The sequence below is a fragment of the Protopterus annectens genome, chromosome 11.part0 (assembly GCF_019279795.1).
Source record: "Protopterus annectens isolate FY-2018-M chromosome 11.part0, PAN1.0, whole genome shotgun sequence".
Classification (NCBI taxonomy): Eukaryota; Metazoa; Chordata; order Ceratodontiformes; family Protopteridae; genus Protopterus; species Protopterus annectens.
This window is the reverse complement of record NC_056745.1, coordinates 534,421,144-534,437,900: the sequence shown is the minus strand read 5'-3', so window position 1 is coordinate 534,437,900 and position 16,757 is coordinate 534,421,144. Positions and strand designations below refer to the sequence as shown.

Here is a 16,757-nt window from a genome sequence, read left to right as displayed (position 1 = left end):
ATACTACAGGGTCCCGGATTCTCATCTACATCTGTACAAGGCCCACTCTGCAGACCCAGAAACTATTTCCCAGGGCCCAAAAGGGGTTGCAGCTGCCACTGCTAAAAATCCTCTTCCTTCTGAAAGGGAGTTCTAGAGCTTTAGAGAGACGGGGAAAGAAAGTATATACTTCTGCAACTCTTTCCATGAGGGCATTAAATTTCATATGATTCAGTACCAAGAGTATTTATTAGATGAATTGCATAAGAAGCTTTCCTCTTCTGAACCCCTTGACCGTAAATCACTTCAGGATCTGGTACATAACTCACAGCAGGTTAGCAACCATTTTTTGCAGTGTGGTTATGATGCACTGGAAGCTTCATGTAGGTCAGCTATGACAGGGGCAGTTACACGTAGGCATGCCTGGTTGAAGGAACAAACTTTACCAGACCATGTTAAAGCTAAGCTCCTGGATGCTCCAATGGAAAAACAAAAATTATTTGGTTCCTCGGCTCAGGAGGTCTTAAAGAAGTTTGAAGAAAAGGCAAAATCTGTGCAAACAGTCAAGGACTTTCTGCAAGTACAACCACCGAGATTCAGCAGAAATTGGCCTACTAAGAATTGGTCCTTTCCGGACGCGGACAGATCCCAGAGAGGCAGGAACAGGCGTGCCAGAGGTAGAGGGCAAGCTAGAGGCTCCTACAGAGGCCGTCAGTGGCAACTTCCCAACCAGAGAGGTAGTGCAGGAACAGCAACAGCAACTGCTACACCAGGACAGACTCAATGACTTTATTTTGACTCCGCCGACCAGGGTTCAGTTAGAAGCACCATTGGGCGGAAAGCTTTCTTTATTCTCAAAAAATTGGCATTACATCACAAGGGACACATGGACACTGCAAATAATAGACAAAGGATACAGGTTCCATTTCCACACATTGCCAAAAAGAAAAGGAATGCCAGACCTGCCACCAAATCAGAGGGCAGAGGCTTTGAAGCAAATCAACAAATTAATACAAATGAAAGCCATAGAAAAGGTACCCCTTTCAGATCAAGGCCAAGGATTTTATTCCAGATTATTCCTTGTTCCAAGAAAAGAAAATCAATGGAGGCCTATTCTCGACCTGTCCGCACTGAATACTTACCTCATTGTGCCAAAATTCAAGATGCTGACCCTACAGCAACTTCTTCCCATGCTGGGCAAGGAGTCATGGCTGGTGACTCTAGATCTCAAGGAGGCATACCTGCATATCCCTATTTGACAAAGTTGCAGAAGACACCTCAGATTTCTTGCAGGATCAGAGCATTATCAATTCTCAGCATTGCCCTTTGGCTTATCTACTGCGCCCAGAGTATTTACGAAATGCCTGGCATCAGTAATTGCACACTGCAGACTTCAGGTGATTCAAATCTACCCATATCTGGACGACTGCCTTATTCAAGCGGACAACAAGGAAAATTTGTTAAAGGATTTGGACTATGCCATTCACCTATTACAGGCCTTGGGATACACAGTCAACATCCAAAAATCAAGACTTGTTCCATCCCAAAGAATAACCTTTTTGGGTGCAGATCTAGACACAACCACCCAAATGGCCTTTCTCACAGAAGAAAAACAAAAACAACTTCCGGATTACTTCAAGAATCTGACAAGACAAACTCAGCTGACTGCAAGGAAAATCCTGCAGGCCCTGGGTTACATGGCATCCTGCATAATTCTGATTCCACAAGCCAGGCTGCATATGAGAGAATTGCAATGGTACCTAAGGAGTGTATGGACTCAGCACAGTCACAGTTTAGAAACTTTGATCCCACTCATTCCTTGCCTTCAAAAGGAATTCCTGTGGTGGGCTCAAGCCTGCCAGTCCAACAGAGGGTTGCCTTTTAACAAACCAAAAGCAAACCAAACCATCACCACGGATGCTTCAGACCGAGGTTGGGGAGCACACATGGAGGACAAATGTATCCAAGGGCTATGGTCTCAAGGACAGCTGCGCATGCACATAAACCAAAAGGAAATGCTGGCAGTGATGCACGCAATCGAGGCCTTCAAACCTTTCCTTCATCGAGGCCACCTGTTAATAAGGACAGACAACACCACAGTTATGTGGTACATAAACAAGCAAGGAGGCACGCATTCCTACCCTCTATGCAGACTGGCCATGAATCTTTGGGAACTTTGCTTGAAACTCAATATACAACTACAGTCCCAGTTTGTGCCAGGGAAAGGCAATACACTGGCAGACACCTTAAGCAGAACTACCATGGATGCACACGAATGGATGCTGCACCCAGACATCTTCTTACTCATAACACAATCATGGGGAAGGCCGGAGATAGATTTGTTCGCCTCACCCCACAATCATCAACTGAAGACATTCTGCTCAAGGACATACCACCCACAAGCATGGAAGGTGGACTCCCTCTTTCAGCTGGAAAGCTCTAAAAGTCTGTGCTTTCCCACCACTCCCATTAATGTCCAAGGTTTTACTGAAGATCAGGGCAGAACAGCCAAGAGTGATTCTGATAGCTCCAGACTGGCCAAGGCAGCACTGGTACCCACTGTTGAAGAGCATGTCACAGACGAAACCGTGGCCTCTCCCCCTATGGCCACTTCTTCTGACGCAGAACAATTTCAAGATCCTGCATCCCAACTTGAAAACCTTGCAGCTAACTGCCTGGAGAATACCATGACCCCTCCTCAGAATAGCTTATCACAGAGAGTAAAGGACATTATTATGGAAGCTTGCCGGCCTTCCACAAGGAAGGCATACTCAGCAAAATGGAAAAGATTTCTCATTTGGAACACAACAAAAGGCCTAGATGTGACAGTGATGAGCATGGCGCATATACTGGAATACTTAGCAGAATTGTTTCACAATGGCCTGTCTTATTCTTCCATTAAGATACATGCCTCAGCAATTTCAGCAGAATACAATGTCGATCCACCTATCTTCTCGCATCCTCTCAAGACAATTTCTGAGAGGAATCAAAAACATCAATCCTCCAAGGAAACCACCTTTACCTACTTGGGACCTTAACTTTGTGCTGGAGAAACTAACACTTCCTCCCTTTGAACCAGCAGCATCGGCGGATCTACAGTTTCTGTCTTGGAAAACTGCATTCCTTCTGGCCATAACTTCAGCAAGAAGAGTATCTGAGTTACAAGCTTTAATGGCAGTGCAGCCATTTCTTATTTTCCATCAAGACAGAGTTCTAGGGTATCCTTGAACCAAGCAATTCACTTGCCTACATTCTTCCCAAATCCACAAAATAAAGGGGAGAAACTTCTGCACACTCTGGATATACACAGACAATTACGCTACTATTTGGACAGAACTAAAAGTTACAGAAAGACTGACCAACTGTTTGTAGCATATGCTGCTGGGGCACAAGGAAAAGCAATTTCCAAACAGACAATTTCAAAATGGATAGGAAATTGCATTTGTTTTTGTTGCTCCTTTCATGGAAAGGACTGTTCTGCAAACATTAGACCTCATTCCACGAGAGCCACAGCCACCACTACAGCCTTCCTAAGAGGGGTGGCTACCAAGGACATTTTAGAAGCTGCTACATGGCGCACCGTGCATACATTTGCCAAGCATTACAATTTACCTTTATACTCCAGATCCAGAGCAGGTTTTGCTACAGCAGTCCTGCAGGGTATCTTAACTACACCATCCTTTTCTTAGTACCTCCACCCCCAGATTGGCTATGGTATTCTACCCATATGTTATGACTGCAGATGCATCCTTGAAGGACATAGTACAGTTTTGTACCTACCATAAATGTAGATGTCCGATAGGTATGCATCTGCAGTCAGGTTTACCCTCCCTCCCCTCTGTGGTATTCCTAGGGTGCTTACCCCTCTGTTAGCTAGCTGAGGGATCTATTATGGTGTATTTGTTTGTGTATATATATATATATATATATATATATGTGTGTGTGTATATTTTTGAAAATGTTTGGAATTTATTGCATTTCTCCAAATTTAGCCTTCCTAGAGGGCACCTGGCATCTGGGGCAAGAAACACTGAGGAAGATGGCGTCGGCTGATGCTTTTATACCCCAGACGCTCTGATGTCGGGGAAAGTGCGACATCAGCCGAGGCCAGACCCAGACATTGGAATCCGGCCGACCGAAGGGCTGCCTGAGGCAGGACAACCCATATGTTATGACTGCAGATGCATACCTATCGGACATCTACATTTATGGTAGGTACAAAACTGTACTTTCCTGCACCTCAGGTTTGCCACTACTGAGCTATACCATACACACATTGCTGTGGATATTTCCTTATGTGACTTCTGTTTTGTACGTTTTTTTGCAATAAACAATTATGTCCTGTATTTTTGCTGTCTCTGGTGATGCCTTGTGTGTCCAGCTTATTGATGAAAGGGTCTTTGGACCAGCCCACCTGCCAAGTTAACAAATGACAGATGAATGCATCTTTTTTTTTTTTCTTATGTGGTCCTTTTTCTGACCCAGCACTGAATACTACTCTCCCTTCTGGACTAAGATGAAACCTGCTCCTTGTATGGAGCTGGTCTCCCTGCCATGTCTCTCCCATCCTGCTGGTGTTCCTAAATTGTCTCCCTTGTCCACTTTTCTCTCCGGTCATTATACTCTGTAATTTTCTTTCTTCAAGTATGCTTGCTGTAGGCAAAGGTTACATTTCTGAGAATGCTTTGTCTGGATATTTCTCTTGTCATCTCTCTGCTACTTTAGCTATCTGTTCTGATAGGTCTTGGAACATAAGGGGTTCATGAAACTGCTTTGTGTCTCTATCAGCAAGAATACAATTGTGGTTGTGATTCTAACAAAAGTGCAAGTTTTAAGAACTATACAGTTGGTGGAACCAGTAACCAACAGTGATTATGCCATTCTCTGGTTTAAAGATTACAGGTTATGAATGCAAAAAACAATGGGGGTACTATTTGTGAGGAACAGGTTATGTAAGACTGGGAGAAAAAAATCCCACTATCTTACTTCACTGTCTCTTTGGTTCTAATGTGAAGGAATGTACTTTTCTACCCAGTCTGTAACAAGGGCATTCAATTCATGTCTGTTTGCAGCAGGGTGCTGCAGTAGCTGGCAAAGTGGTTTGTTTTTGCGTCACAGCTTCAGGTTCTGGTATTCATTCATGATTTCCATTGTCTGTCGGTTTTTATGTTCTGTTGCAGTTTCTCTGTGTACTGTTTATGGCCAAAGAAATAGAGATTGACAGATTATGAATTGTGCGCACACACACACACACACACACACACACACACACACAGGTGTGTGTGTGTAGGTTAGAAAGTCAAACACAGTTGCATGAAATGAACATGACTGAGCCAGGATGCTCTAATCTTGTAAGCATGAAGAGGTGGGAAAAAAAAACATTACAGCTGTACTCCCCACACCCCTTGTTACTTGTGTATTCTATCTCCAAGATTGTACTGCAGTGGGGGAAAGGATCAAAACCTCAATCCCCACTGCACCACAGTTCAGCACAGTTAAGGTTCTGGTAAAAAGAGACACTTTTCTGTTTCATTTTCTCAGCTCAAGCTTACAAGATTTTCGAGCATTTCTTCTCAGTCTTACAAGTTTCATGCTATTGATTTTTCTAACTTTAAGCTGGAACCATATACACTTTTGCCATTGCAGCTCTGGTTGTAGCTAACAGGGGTCCACAATGATTTCCTTTACGTAATTAACAAATTAAGTGAAGATGTGACATGAATTGTAACTTAAGTTTGTGTTTGCAGTCTTGCTGAAGTTTACTTTTAAATTCCTTTTTTTTTTAGCAAGCATTAAGCCCTTCTCATCATTCATCCTGGAACTTAGTTGATCATAGTGTTTGATAGCCTTGCTCAAATATAGAAGACTGTCTGAGACTCTCTTCATTTGGAAAGTATTATAGCTTTGTTTTTGTAACTTTTTGATTTTAATTAACAGGAGTGTCGTCGAAATACGTTGATAAAGGATAGGATGAGGGAACAGTGCATCTCAACTCTGGTGGACTCATGGTATCAGATCCTTTGCATTTATCAAGCCAGTAACTCAGAAATAATTTGTCAGTGCCTTGAGGTTGTTGGTGCCTATGTGTCATGGATAGATTTGAGCTTCATAGCAAATGACAGGTATGTTAAAAAAAGTAACTTTTTTAATGGACTTTTTTTTAAAATACCTTAATATTATGACGTACTATATGAAAGTAACATACATTTATAAAAATCAGTATATGCCACAACTTTGTATACTTTTATATAAGTATGGTTTGGAAAACTATCTTGGCATTTGGAACTTATCATAACTACTGTTGAAGTTTATTTCCTCTAACACAGAACTAGCATTTCGGTTTACTGTTCTTAAATACTCATTATTAATGCTTGTGAAAACAGAGTTCTATAAATAGGTACTTCCCAAAAGGTTTTCACTGTTGAACATCAAACAACTTCTGGTTTATTTTCAGAAAATAGTTCAAATGGTCGTATGTAATAGGCCCTTCCTTAGAATTGATGTTCTTCTTGTTTCACTGTTGCAATCATAACTGTAGGGTGTTCCTGCCGGCAGGCAGCCCGAGGTCGGCCAGAATTCCAAAGTCTGGGTCCGGCGTCAGCTGTATCAGCAAGTACCCTGACATCAGAACGCAGAGGTATAAAGCTGACAGCCGACGCCATCTTCTCCAGTCTTTCTTGCCGTGCAGTGGAAAGCAGCTCGCAAGTCGTTGGTTGGCGCATTCAGGACAACGTACTTTGATTGTCGTCGGTCCGAAGTTTCAACTTCTCTTCTCAAGCTAAGTACCCTGTTGGGGAATCTTTTTCTTGCTCCTCCGATATCAGAAAAAGTTAATAATTGTATAGCGTGTGGAAAACAAGTACCTCATAAAGATTTCCACTCTTACTGTCTACCTTGCTTGGGCCCTGACCACGGCGTTTCTTGCTGTCGGTTCTGTGCCAGGTTTAATTCTCGCACTATCAAGCATAGGTACGAATTGGCCTTGAATTATTTCGGTAGACGATTCAATTACAGGATGTCGTCGGATACTTTACCGACAACTGGAATTCAAAAGAAACGCAAGGACCAAGGATAGGCCTCCGAGGTCCAAACAGGATACTTTGCAGCCGGAGCCAGCTTCGGGTTCGGCGGTCATCAGTGAGGCGCTTTTGCAGCCCCTGTCGTCCGCCACTTCGGAACTGATGGCTGACATGGACTCCCATGGGGAGCCATCTAGGCCTAGTATTTTATCTGTTGCAGGACCTTCGGACGTCGCTCCTTCAGATGGTCCGGAACCGCTGTGCAGGTACCGGCTTCTGAGGGAGTTTTCAGGCCTTCTCATATCACTATTTCTACAAAGGCAAAGTCAAAGACTCCTGTAAAACCTATGATTTCTTCTCAAGCTGCTTCGGATACAGCTCCCAAGACCCAGAAGCAGTTACTACGGATGGCTGAGGATTTACTTACAATAATTAGGAGTTCTCACCCTCCTCCTGAAAAAAGGCCTAGACAGGATATACCTTATGATTCCTCTGATCAGGCTTCTGTGTCTTCTGTCTCTTCCTCTGACCAGGATTATTCTTTTCCTCCTTATGAGGATTCTGATGCAGAGGACTCTATTCCCTCTGCCTCTCCCCCTGAAGATTTCTCTTTTGGGGAAACCTTACATGAGATGAGAGAGCACTTTCATTGGGAAGGTCAGGATTATTCTGCTTCCAAGAAGAGACTTAGGGAATTTCTCCTTCTCCCTCAACACAGGCCTTTGGCTATTCCTCCTGTACTTGATATTGTGGATGATGCTTTTTCTGAAGCTAACCTGAATCCTGATTCCTTGCCGCCTGCTCCTTCTAAACCTGATAGATTTGACAGAGTCCCTGATTCCCATCAATTCTTATTTAAGAACCCTTCTGCAGATCCTGAAACTATTTCTCAGGGTTCTAAGGCTGCTAAGGCCGCTTCATCCAAAAATCCTATTCCCTCTGAAAAGGATTCTCGTGCCTTGGACAGGTGGGGCAAAAATGTTTATACTTCTGCTACTCTTTCTATTAGAGCTTTAAATTGCCAGTTTCACATGTTCAAGTATCAGCAATTTCTTTTGTCTGTTTTAAAGCAAAGGCTTTTTACCTTTCCTGCATGTGCAGAGGACAAGGAGTTACAGGATGTATTGCATGCAACTGAACAAGTTAGCAAACATAGTTTACATTGTGGTTTTGATGCCTTGGAAGCTTCTTGCAGGGCCGCAGCCTCTGGTACTGTTATCAGGAGACGTGCTTGGCTTCGTGAGCAGAATTTACCTGAGCAGGTTAAGGCTAAACTGTTAGATGCCCCTGTTCAGCATGATGTTTTATTTGGATCCAAGGCTGAGGAGGTTATTAAAAAGATGGAAGAAAAAGCAAAATCTATGCAGACTGTTAAAGATTTCTTACAGGTTCAGCCTCCTAGATTTTCTAGAAATTGGCCCTCCAAAAATTGGTCCTTTCCCACGTCTGACAGGCCTCAAAGGGGAAGATATAGACGCTCCAGAGGTCGGGCGCAGGCTCAGGCCTCTTACAGGTCCAGACAGTGGACTGCTTCTTCACCTAGGAGGGGAGAAGGCAGACCTCAATCACAAAGGAAGCAGACCCAATGACTCTCTCGGTTGGGCTACAGGTCCTCCTTGCCTGGAAGCCCCTCTTGGAGGAAAACTTTCTCTTTTCTACCAAAATTGGACTCATATTACCCAGGACAAATGGGTTTTAGACGTGATTTTAAGAGGCTACAAATTCCACTTTCATACTTTGCCAAGGTCTTCCAGTTGGCCAGATCTGCCAAAACATCAATGGTCAGAGGCCTTAAATCAAGTGGACGCTTTACTGGCCATGAGAGCCATAGAACCTGTTCCACTTCCAGAGATGGGAAAAGGTTTTTACTCAAGACTATTTCTGGTCCCAAGAAAACAAAACTCATGGAGACCTATTCTGGACCTCTCAGTATTAAATACCTTTCTGGAGATTCCAAAATTCAAGATGCTTACTCTGCAACAACTTCTTCCCATGCTCTCCCAGGATGCTTGGATGGTGACATTGGGCTTGAAGGAAGCCTATTTACACATTCCCATCAGACAGGAACGCAGAAAATACCTCAGATTCAAGGCAGGCTCGAGACACTTTCAATTCTCTGTACTGCCCTTTGGCTTATCTACTGCGCCCAGAGTCTTTACCAAGTGTCTGGCTCCAGTAGTAGCTTACTGCAGACTCCAAGGGATTCTTATTTACCCCTATCTGGACGACTGCCTTATTCAGGCGGACAGCAAGGATCTTTGACTTCAACATCTGCAGTTTGTTCAGCGTCTTCTCCTACTACTGGGATTTTCAGTGAACACAAAAAAGTCACATTTGATCCCCTCTCAACAAATGATCTTCTTGGGAGCTCTTCTAAACACAAGCTTGCAAAGGGCCTTCCTTGCTCCAGAAAAACAAGTACAACTGGCATCAATTGTCAAGACCTTGGCTACTTTAACTCAGCTCACTGCAAGGAAATTCCTGCAGGCATTGGGCTACATGGCTTCTTGCATCCTGTTGATACCAAATACAAGGCTTCATATGAGAAAACTTCAATGGTACCTAAAGAGTGTATGGTCTCAGCATCACCACAGTCTGGATACAATGATACCTCTGATTCCCTGCCTCCAAAAAGAGTTCCTTTGGTGGTCCAGGACTTGTGCTTTAAACAAAGGGAATCCCTTTCGTCTGTGTCATCCTTCTCAGACCATAACCACAGACGCTTCGGATTATGCTTGGGGAGCTCATTTTCTAGACATTTGCCAGCAGGGCTCTTGGACAAAGAAGCATCTTCCCTGGCACATCAACTTGAAGGAAATGTTGGCAGTCCAAAATGCTCTTCTAGCCTTCCAGAATCTTTTGCAACCAGGACATCTACTGATTCGTACAGACAATACCACAGTCATGTGGTACATAAACAAGCAAGGGGGCTCTCACTCTTACCCCCTTTGCAGACTAGCCATGAGTCTATGGGACACAGCTCTAACTCTGAATCTGCATCTTCAAGCTCAATTCATTCCAGGAAAACAGAATCTCTTAGCAGACAGCCTAAGCAGAAATCTTTTGGATCCTCACGAATGGATGCTGGACCCCAACTTATTCAACAGGATTACGGCAGTTTGGGGTTGTCCTCTGATAGATCTGTTTGCATCCCATCTCAATCATCAGTTGCCTCTCTTTTGCACCAGGTCCTTCCACAAAAAAGCTTGGAAAGTGGATGCCCTGTCTTTCAGCTGGAGGAATCTTTCGGGATATGCCTTCCCTCCTCTTCCTCTTCTGCCTCGGGTGTTACTGAAAATAAAACAGGACAAACCCAGGATAATCATTCTGATAGCTCCAAATTGGCCTCGGCAGTTTTGGTATCCAACTTTGACACCTGTTCTTGGAACCTCCATGGATTCTGCCTCTGTCTCCTTCTCTTCTGTCCCAGCATCAGGGTCAGATGCTACACTCTCAAATCAAGACTCTATGCCTTGAAGCTTGGCTCTATAAGGGCCTTTGATTCCTTCTGCTCTTCCCAAACAAGTTTTGGATGTTCTCTTAGAAGCTAGGCGGCCTAGCACTAGAAAATCTTATGCTTCTAAATGGAAAAGATTTTGTATTTGGATGCGGGATCGAGGTTCTGATACTTTTTTGCCTGATATTTCCTCCATTTTACTTTACTTCTCAGACCTTTTGCTTAAAGGCCTCTCCTTTTCTTCCATCAAAATCCATGCTTCTGCTATCTCGGCTCATTTCAACACTGATCCCCCCCATCTTTTCTCACCAGCTGGTGAGACAATTCTTGAGAAGGGCTAAGAATTTAAGACCACCCAGGACTCCTCCTGTTCCTGCTTGGGATCTTAATTATGTTTTGGAGAAACTTACTTTACCTCCCTTTGAGCCTGCTGCTGCTTCAGATATCAAGTTCTTATCCTGGAAGACAGCTATCTTATTAGCATTGACTTCTGCCAGAAGGGTGTCAGAGTTGCAAGCTCTCATGGCTGTGGAACCATACCTTATTTTCCACCAAGACAGAGTTGCCTTGAGGACCAATCCTACTTTTATGCCTAAGGTGATTTCTAAAGTGGCTTTAAATCAGACTATTCACCTTCCTACTTTCTTTCCAAATCCTCAAAACAAAGGGGAAAGGATTTTGCATTCATTGGACATACACAGACAACTACGATTTTACCTGGACAAAACTAAAGATTTCAGAAAATCTGATCAGTTGCTTATCTCTTATGCCTCCAGCTCTCTAGGCAAGGCTATTTCAAAACAAACTATTTCCAAATGGATTGCTCATGGGATAAGGTTTTGTTACTCTCACTTTGGGAAACAGATTCCAGGTACTGTTAGAAGTCATTATACTAGAGCAGCTGCCACTTCAGCAGCTTTTCTCAGAGGAGTTCCTACCAAGGACATTTTGGAAGCTGCCACTTGGAGTTCAGCGCATACTTTTTCTAAGCACTATAATCTCCCTTTATACTCTAAGTCTAGGGCAGGTTTTGCCTCTGCTGTCTTGCAGGGTCTTCTGGCTGCCCCTTCTTCTGCCTAACCTCCTCCCTCCTACAGAGCTTTGGGATTCCACCCTACAGTTATGACTGCAACAGTGAAACACTAAGAACATAGTACAGTTGTGTACTCCTACCATAAATGTAGATGTTAGTGTCTTCACTGTTGCAGTCGGTGTTTCCCTCCCACCAATCCCCTCTTATTTTTTGCTTGTTCCATCTCCCTCTTCCTTTGTGGTGTATTTGTGTTTCTTTTTGGGACACCTTTTGGTTATTTTGGGGGCTTCTGACATCTGGGGCAAGAAAGGCTGGAGAAGATGGCGTCGGCTGTCAGCTTTATACCTCTGCGTTCTGACGTCAGGGTACTTGCTGGTACAGCCGACGCCGGACCCAGACTTTGGAATTCTGGCCGACCTCGGGCTGCCTGCCGGCAGGAACACCCTACAGTTATGACTGCAACAGTGAAGACACTCGAACATCTACATTTATGGTAGGTGTACACAACTGTACTTTTTGGCTGACGTATTCCCAGGTCTCCAGCTGCATTGCTTAAGGCATTTAAACTTTCATACAAACACACAGCACACCTCATGTGATCAAGAGGGCTCATCCAGTCCCATGCTGACCATTTTTTTTTCTGTCTCTACATATCTCAGTCTTAGTGTGCTTCACAGTCAAGGTCATCTGTTGATGCCAAAAAGTCTAAGCACTCCATGTGTCTGTGATTGTGAGGAAGTGATCCAGAAACTACATCTACTACATGAGAAAGGAGCACATTATTTTCAAGTCTGCATAAAATGCCAGGTCTTAAACCCAGCTGCTTGACAAAGGCAAGATGAGAGAAGCTTCAGATGTATCTCTGTTCCAACACTGACTGATAAGATGGTACTGTCAACATGATGGAGAAGCTTTGGAAACCAGAGAGAAAAGACAAGATAAGGGGGGGTCAGATTCAGAGATAGTTGCTGGTGTTCCATTACATATCCCAGTCAGTATCTTTGTTGAGCTCTGCCTTGAATAACAAGTGTTTGAGCCACATCCAAGTTGGAAGAGGATTTTGCCTCCAAACATCCACATTTAGGAACACATTCTGAGGATTGCTGCACCAGCCACTCAGAAGTCAAGCAGAAAACTAATCCTGCCAAGAAGAGCAGGCCCTTGTGCAGGACAGCAGTGGCTGAGACAAGGGCAGTACATATCTGGGGACTGTAGACTGAATCTGAAAAATTTACCTACTCTAGTGGTCAGCACTTAGCATCCTATTTTTTCAGGGTTTTTATATCTTTCACAATTTTTCTAGTCTTTGAGTGAGGGGGCTGCCAGGAAAGAGAGAGTATTTTCTCACTTAAGCTGAAATCTGCAGTAAAGGGGAGGTTATGGCTTTCCCTTCAAGTGGAAAGTTGATCAACTTGAAACGTATCAGCAAGATGATTATTTCTGCAGTACATATGGCAATTGACTGATTCTTCATTTAAGCTGCTTCAACCATAGCTCTCAACCATCCATCTGCAAAATGAGGAAAATCACATCTTATAATGTGGAACAACTAACAGCTTCAACTAGGAACTTCACAGGCTGGTTAAAATTTGCTAGTTTATACTTATAAAAAGTTCCTTTAATGAATTAATATGATTTAGTAATATTTACCATGGATGTCCGTTAAAATTCATAGCACTGAATGTGGTTCAGACCCATTTAGTGTGGAACGTCAAGGAACATTAGTTTTGTAATACCCCAAATCAGGAACGTTCCTCATAATGTCGCACACTTGAGAAGGTATGGCTTCAGCTGTCACTTGCTTTCTCTTTATAAAGCATGTAAATGAGCACTGAGTGAAGTTAGGCCTTATGCAAAACTGAATCCTTTTGTATCAGTTTTTGCTTCCCTGATAAGAACAACTTGGCCAGTAGCATTCTCCTGTATTAGGATGACAGTACAGACCTTTTGAACACAAATAAGAATTGTCTTATAAAAGTCAAAGTAGAAAACATTTTTTAAACTAAATAACTTTAATGCACTGTCCTGTTAAGCTTTGAGAACTGCACTTGACTAATTTTTATACTGCTAAAACATGTTTTCTCATTTAACTAAACCAATTCCAAATACCTAGTAAGTTATTTAAAGGCACTCTGACCCACTCCCATTTTCTTTTCTTTTTATTAAACTTTTTTTTCTGTAGCATGTCTTTCTGATATTAAAATTCCTTGAGTATTAAACATATTGTTAGAGCATAGTAAAACTAGTTGCTTGCTAATAAGCTTTTTTTTTTTTGTTTTTTTTACCAAGTTCCAGAACTTCATGATGAACACATCACACACTTACAGAAACAATGAGTGCTTAGACACTGATTAGTCAATACATTTTATTATAAAAAATTGTAGTCATTCTTATAATTGTCCAATAGTTTGCAATGTTTGTATTATTTTATTAAAATTATAGCTCAGAGACTTGCACAAATGCAGTTTCACATTTATAGTTATTCCTACAGATCCTAGTATGAGAAACTGCTGTAAAAAATTAAAAGTGCTGTAAACCCTGCCTCAAAGGCATTTCCGGATGTTCATTAGATCATACTGAGACATCAAGTGCTGAAGGGCACTCAGGCTTTGGATGGACCATATGACTGGGTGTACACTTAATCAGTCATACAGCAAATATCCTTCCATGCCTTAATTTTTACAGTATGTGAGAAATTCTGTGTAGTTACATAACAGAATTGTCTCCCTTTAACAGGGAGATTGGATGTGCCCAAGGTTTTGCATGACAATTATTTCTATAGTAGATTTGACTTGGTAGGAGAAAACTGGCTCATTTATTTTCAAAGCATTATTCTTTGGAAATGCAGTGCCCCCTGCCAACTCAGGAGTTTTTTCTCAGACTTTTATTCTCTCATGTTAAGTTGATAGCATTAGTAATCTGTTACTTTGTAGAGAATTTGAATTTGCTTAATTTCATGATGAGTTATGTACTGCTTGTCATTTTTCATCTGGTGAATGGCTTTCCTTTTCTCCATGTAACTCCCATCTGTCTAGATCAGACTTGGATGGCCATCTGTAAATGGTAACTGTTAAGATTTCCTCTTCTGGTATAACCAGCTTGGCACACTGGAAAATCTTAATTCGTACGCCCGGGGGTGCAATTTCCCTTGCCTTTGTATGGTTCATATTGTATTGCACACTTGATAGGAACGCATTTTCAGCCTTTGCTCTCATTTTTTTTTCTTTCAGTTACAATTTGATTGCCATGAAATTCTTATATTTAAACCTTAATTGCAGAAATATTTACAGTATATTTACAGTCTACAGATACCGAGCCTGGTAAGATACTGCCTCAGTCTACAATTCCTGGAAGAGGTGCAGAGAAGAAACTTGATATAAATTTCCAAGCCAATAACCCATAGGATAGAAAGTTGGAAAACAGAGGCTGAAAATACCCCTTTTACAGTAGACATCCTTGGAGGCTGGATAAAATGGGTAAACCAGTTGGGTCCAGACATGGTTCGAATCCACATCTTTAAAATCCATTCTTTTGACTACATCTAACTCCTAAAATGGTACTTTCTTTCCCTTTGCTGTCAAGGAAGAACTTTCACTTAGTTCTAATCAGGGCAGTGAAGATGTCCTCTCGGCACGAACCTTTAGGGAAGAGTCTTGCAGTTCCAGTACTGGCATCAAGTGTGTCTGGAGCAGCACTTCAGCAAAGCCAGCTCACACTGAGTAAATCAAGAAGCTCCCAAGTAAAGGCTTGGTGACAATAGTAGATCAAGTAGTGCATTCCTGTTAAGTTTCAGTGGGGTAAGGAAGACTTGTGTGACAGAGCTTGGGGACTTCTGCAGGTTATTCTGTGGGCTTACGTTGATACCTTTAGCAGGCATGCTTTTACTGCTTGGTGAAATCTGCTTTTCTTTTTTTTTTTTTTTTTTTTTTAAATGTTTGGAAGCACATCCATAAGCGAATAAGATTCATTTCATTGCCAGCACATTCATGCACCTGCCCTCCTACATGCACCTCCTTGGGAGGAGACCACCATTCCTCAACACCGAGGTCCCACCTGTGATTAACTTGTTGCCTTCTACTATGTAAGAATCTGATGCTGTCTGACACTAAGGGTGGTGAAATTCCATCTTCTGTTATCCTTTCCTTAGGAGACTAGTGGTGTCTCAAACTGACAAAAATGAGGTCTAAAATTCCTGTTGCACCTCTCTAGACTACACTTTTCTGGATAGATGTGCAAGCTTGCAATGTCCTCTGACTTCGTTGTTGTTCTCATTCTCTCCCTCCTCCAGGCTAATCTTGTATTTTGGAAAGGATGAAGGAACATTCTTTCTGTGGATATTCTGCTGAAGGATGCCATTTATGCAACCTGAATGATGATCATAGTGTTTCACTGTTGCAGTCATTACATTTGGGTAATCCTGCTGGCAGGTTGCCCTCAGTCGGCCTGAATTCTAAAGTCTTGGGTCCTGCGTCGGCTGTCGTCGCCCCTTCCCTGACGTCAGGTCATCAGGGGTATAAAAGAAGCAGCCAATACCATTTTCTTTAGACTTTCTTGCAGTGCGGTGCCCAAAGCAGAAGCAGTTCGCAAGTGCCGGTTGGCCGACTCCTGAGATTTTCGAGTTCGAATTTCAGATCCGAAGTCTTCACTAAAGCTAAGTACCCCGTTGGGGAAACTTTTTTCTTGCTCCAGAACTGATGTCAGAAAAAGTTAATAATTGTATTTCTTGTGGGAAGCAAATACCTCATAAGGACTTTCATTATTACTGTATTCCTTGCCTAGGCCCTGATCATAATTTTCTGGGTTGTCGGTTTTGTGCTAGATTTAACCAGCGCACTAAGTGTCGGTATGATTATGCTTTAAACTACTTTGGACGCAGATTTAATTATGCAGAAATGTCGTCGGAAAGCCATCCGACTACCGGAGTTCACAAAACACACAAAAAAAGAAAAAGAAAGACAACTGAGGTCCAAAACCGACGAAGCTTCTCCTAAGCCAGTCGCTGGTTCTCAGTGAGGCGCTTTCGCAGCCCCTGACTACCGCTACTTTAGAGTCGCAGGCCGGTACTGACTCCCATGTGGAGTCGGCCATGCTGCTGGAAACTCAAAGTATTGGAGCCTTGGACGCTAATCCTTCAGATGGGTTTGGAGCCGCTGAGCAGGCACCGGCTTCTGCGGGTATATTCAGACCCAAACACCTAAACATTAAACCAACTTCAAAGGCAAAGACTATAGTACCTTTAAAGGCAAAGAAGCAACCTCAAGAGCCACGT

At 42.7% G+C, this 16,757-nt stretch overlaps 1 protein-coding gene across 1 annotated transcript in view; it reads left to right on the top strand.

Moving 5' to 3' along the window:
• XPOT (exportin for tRNA) overlaps positions 1-16,757 on the top strand; it is a 3,393,313-nt gene that overhangs the window by 447,881 nt on the left and 2,928,675 nt on the right. Inside the window, exon 7 of the mRNA XM_044088045.1 lies at positions 5,917-6,101. Within this exon, the coding sequence (XP_043943980.1) occupies positions 5,917-6,101 (185 nt within the window). The remainder of the gene's footprint in view (positions 1-5,916; positions 6,102-16,757) is intronic.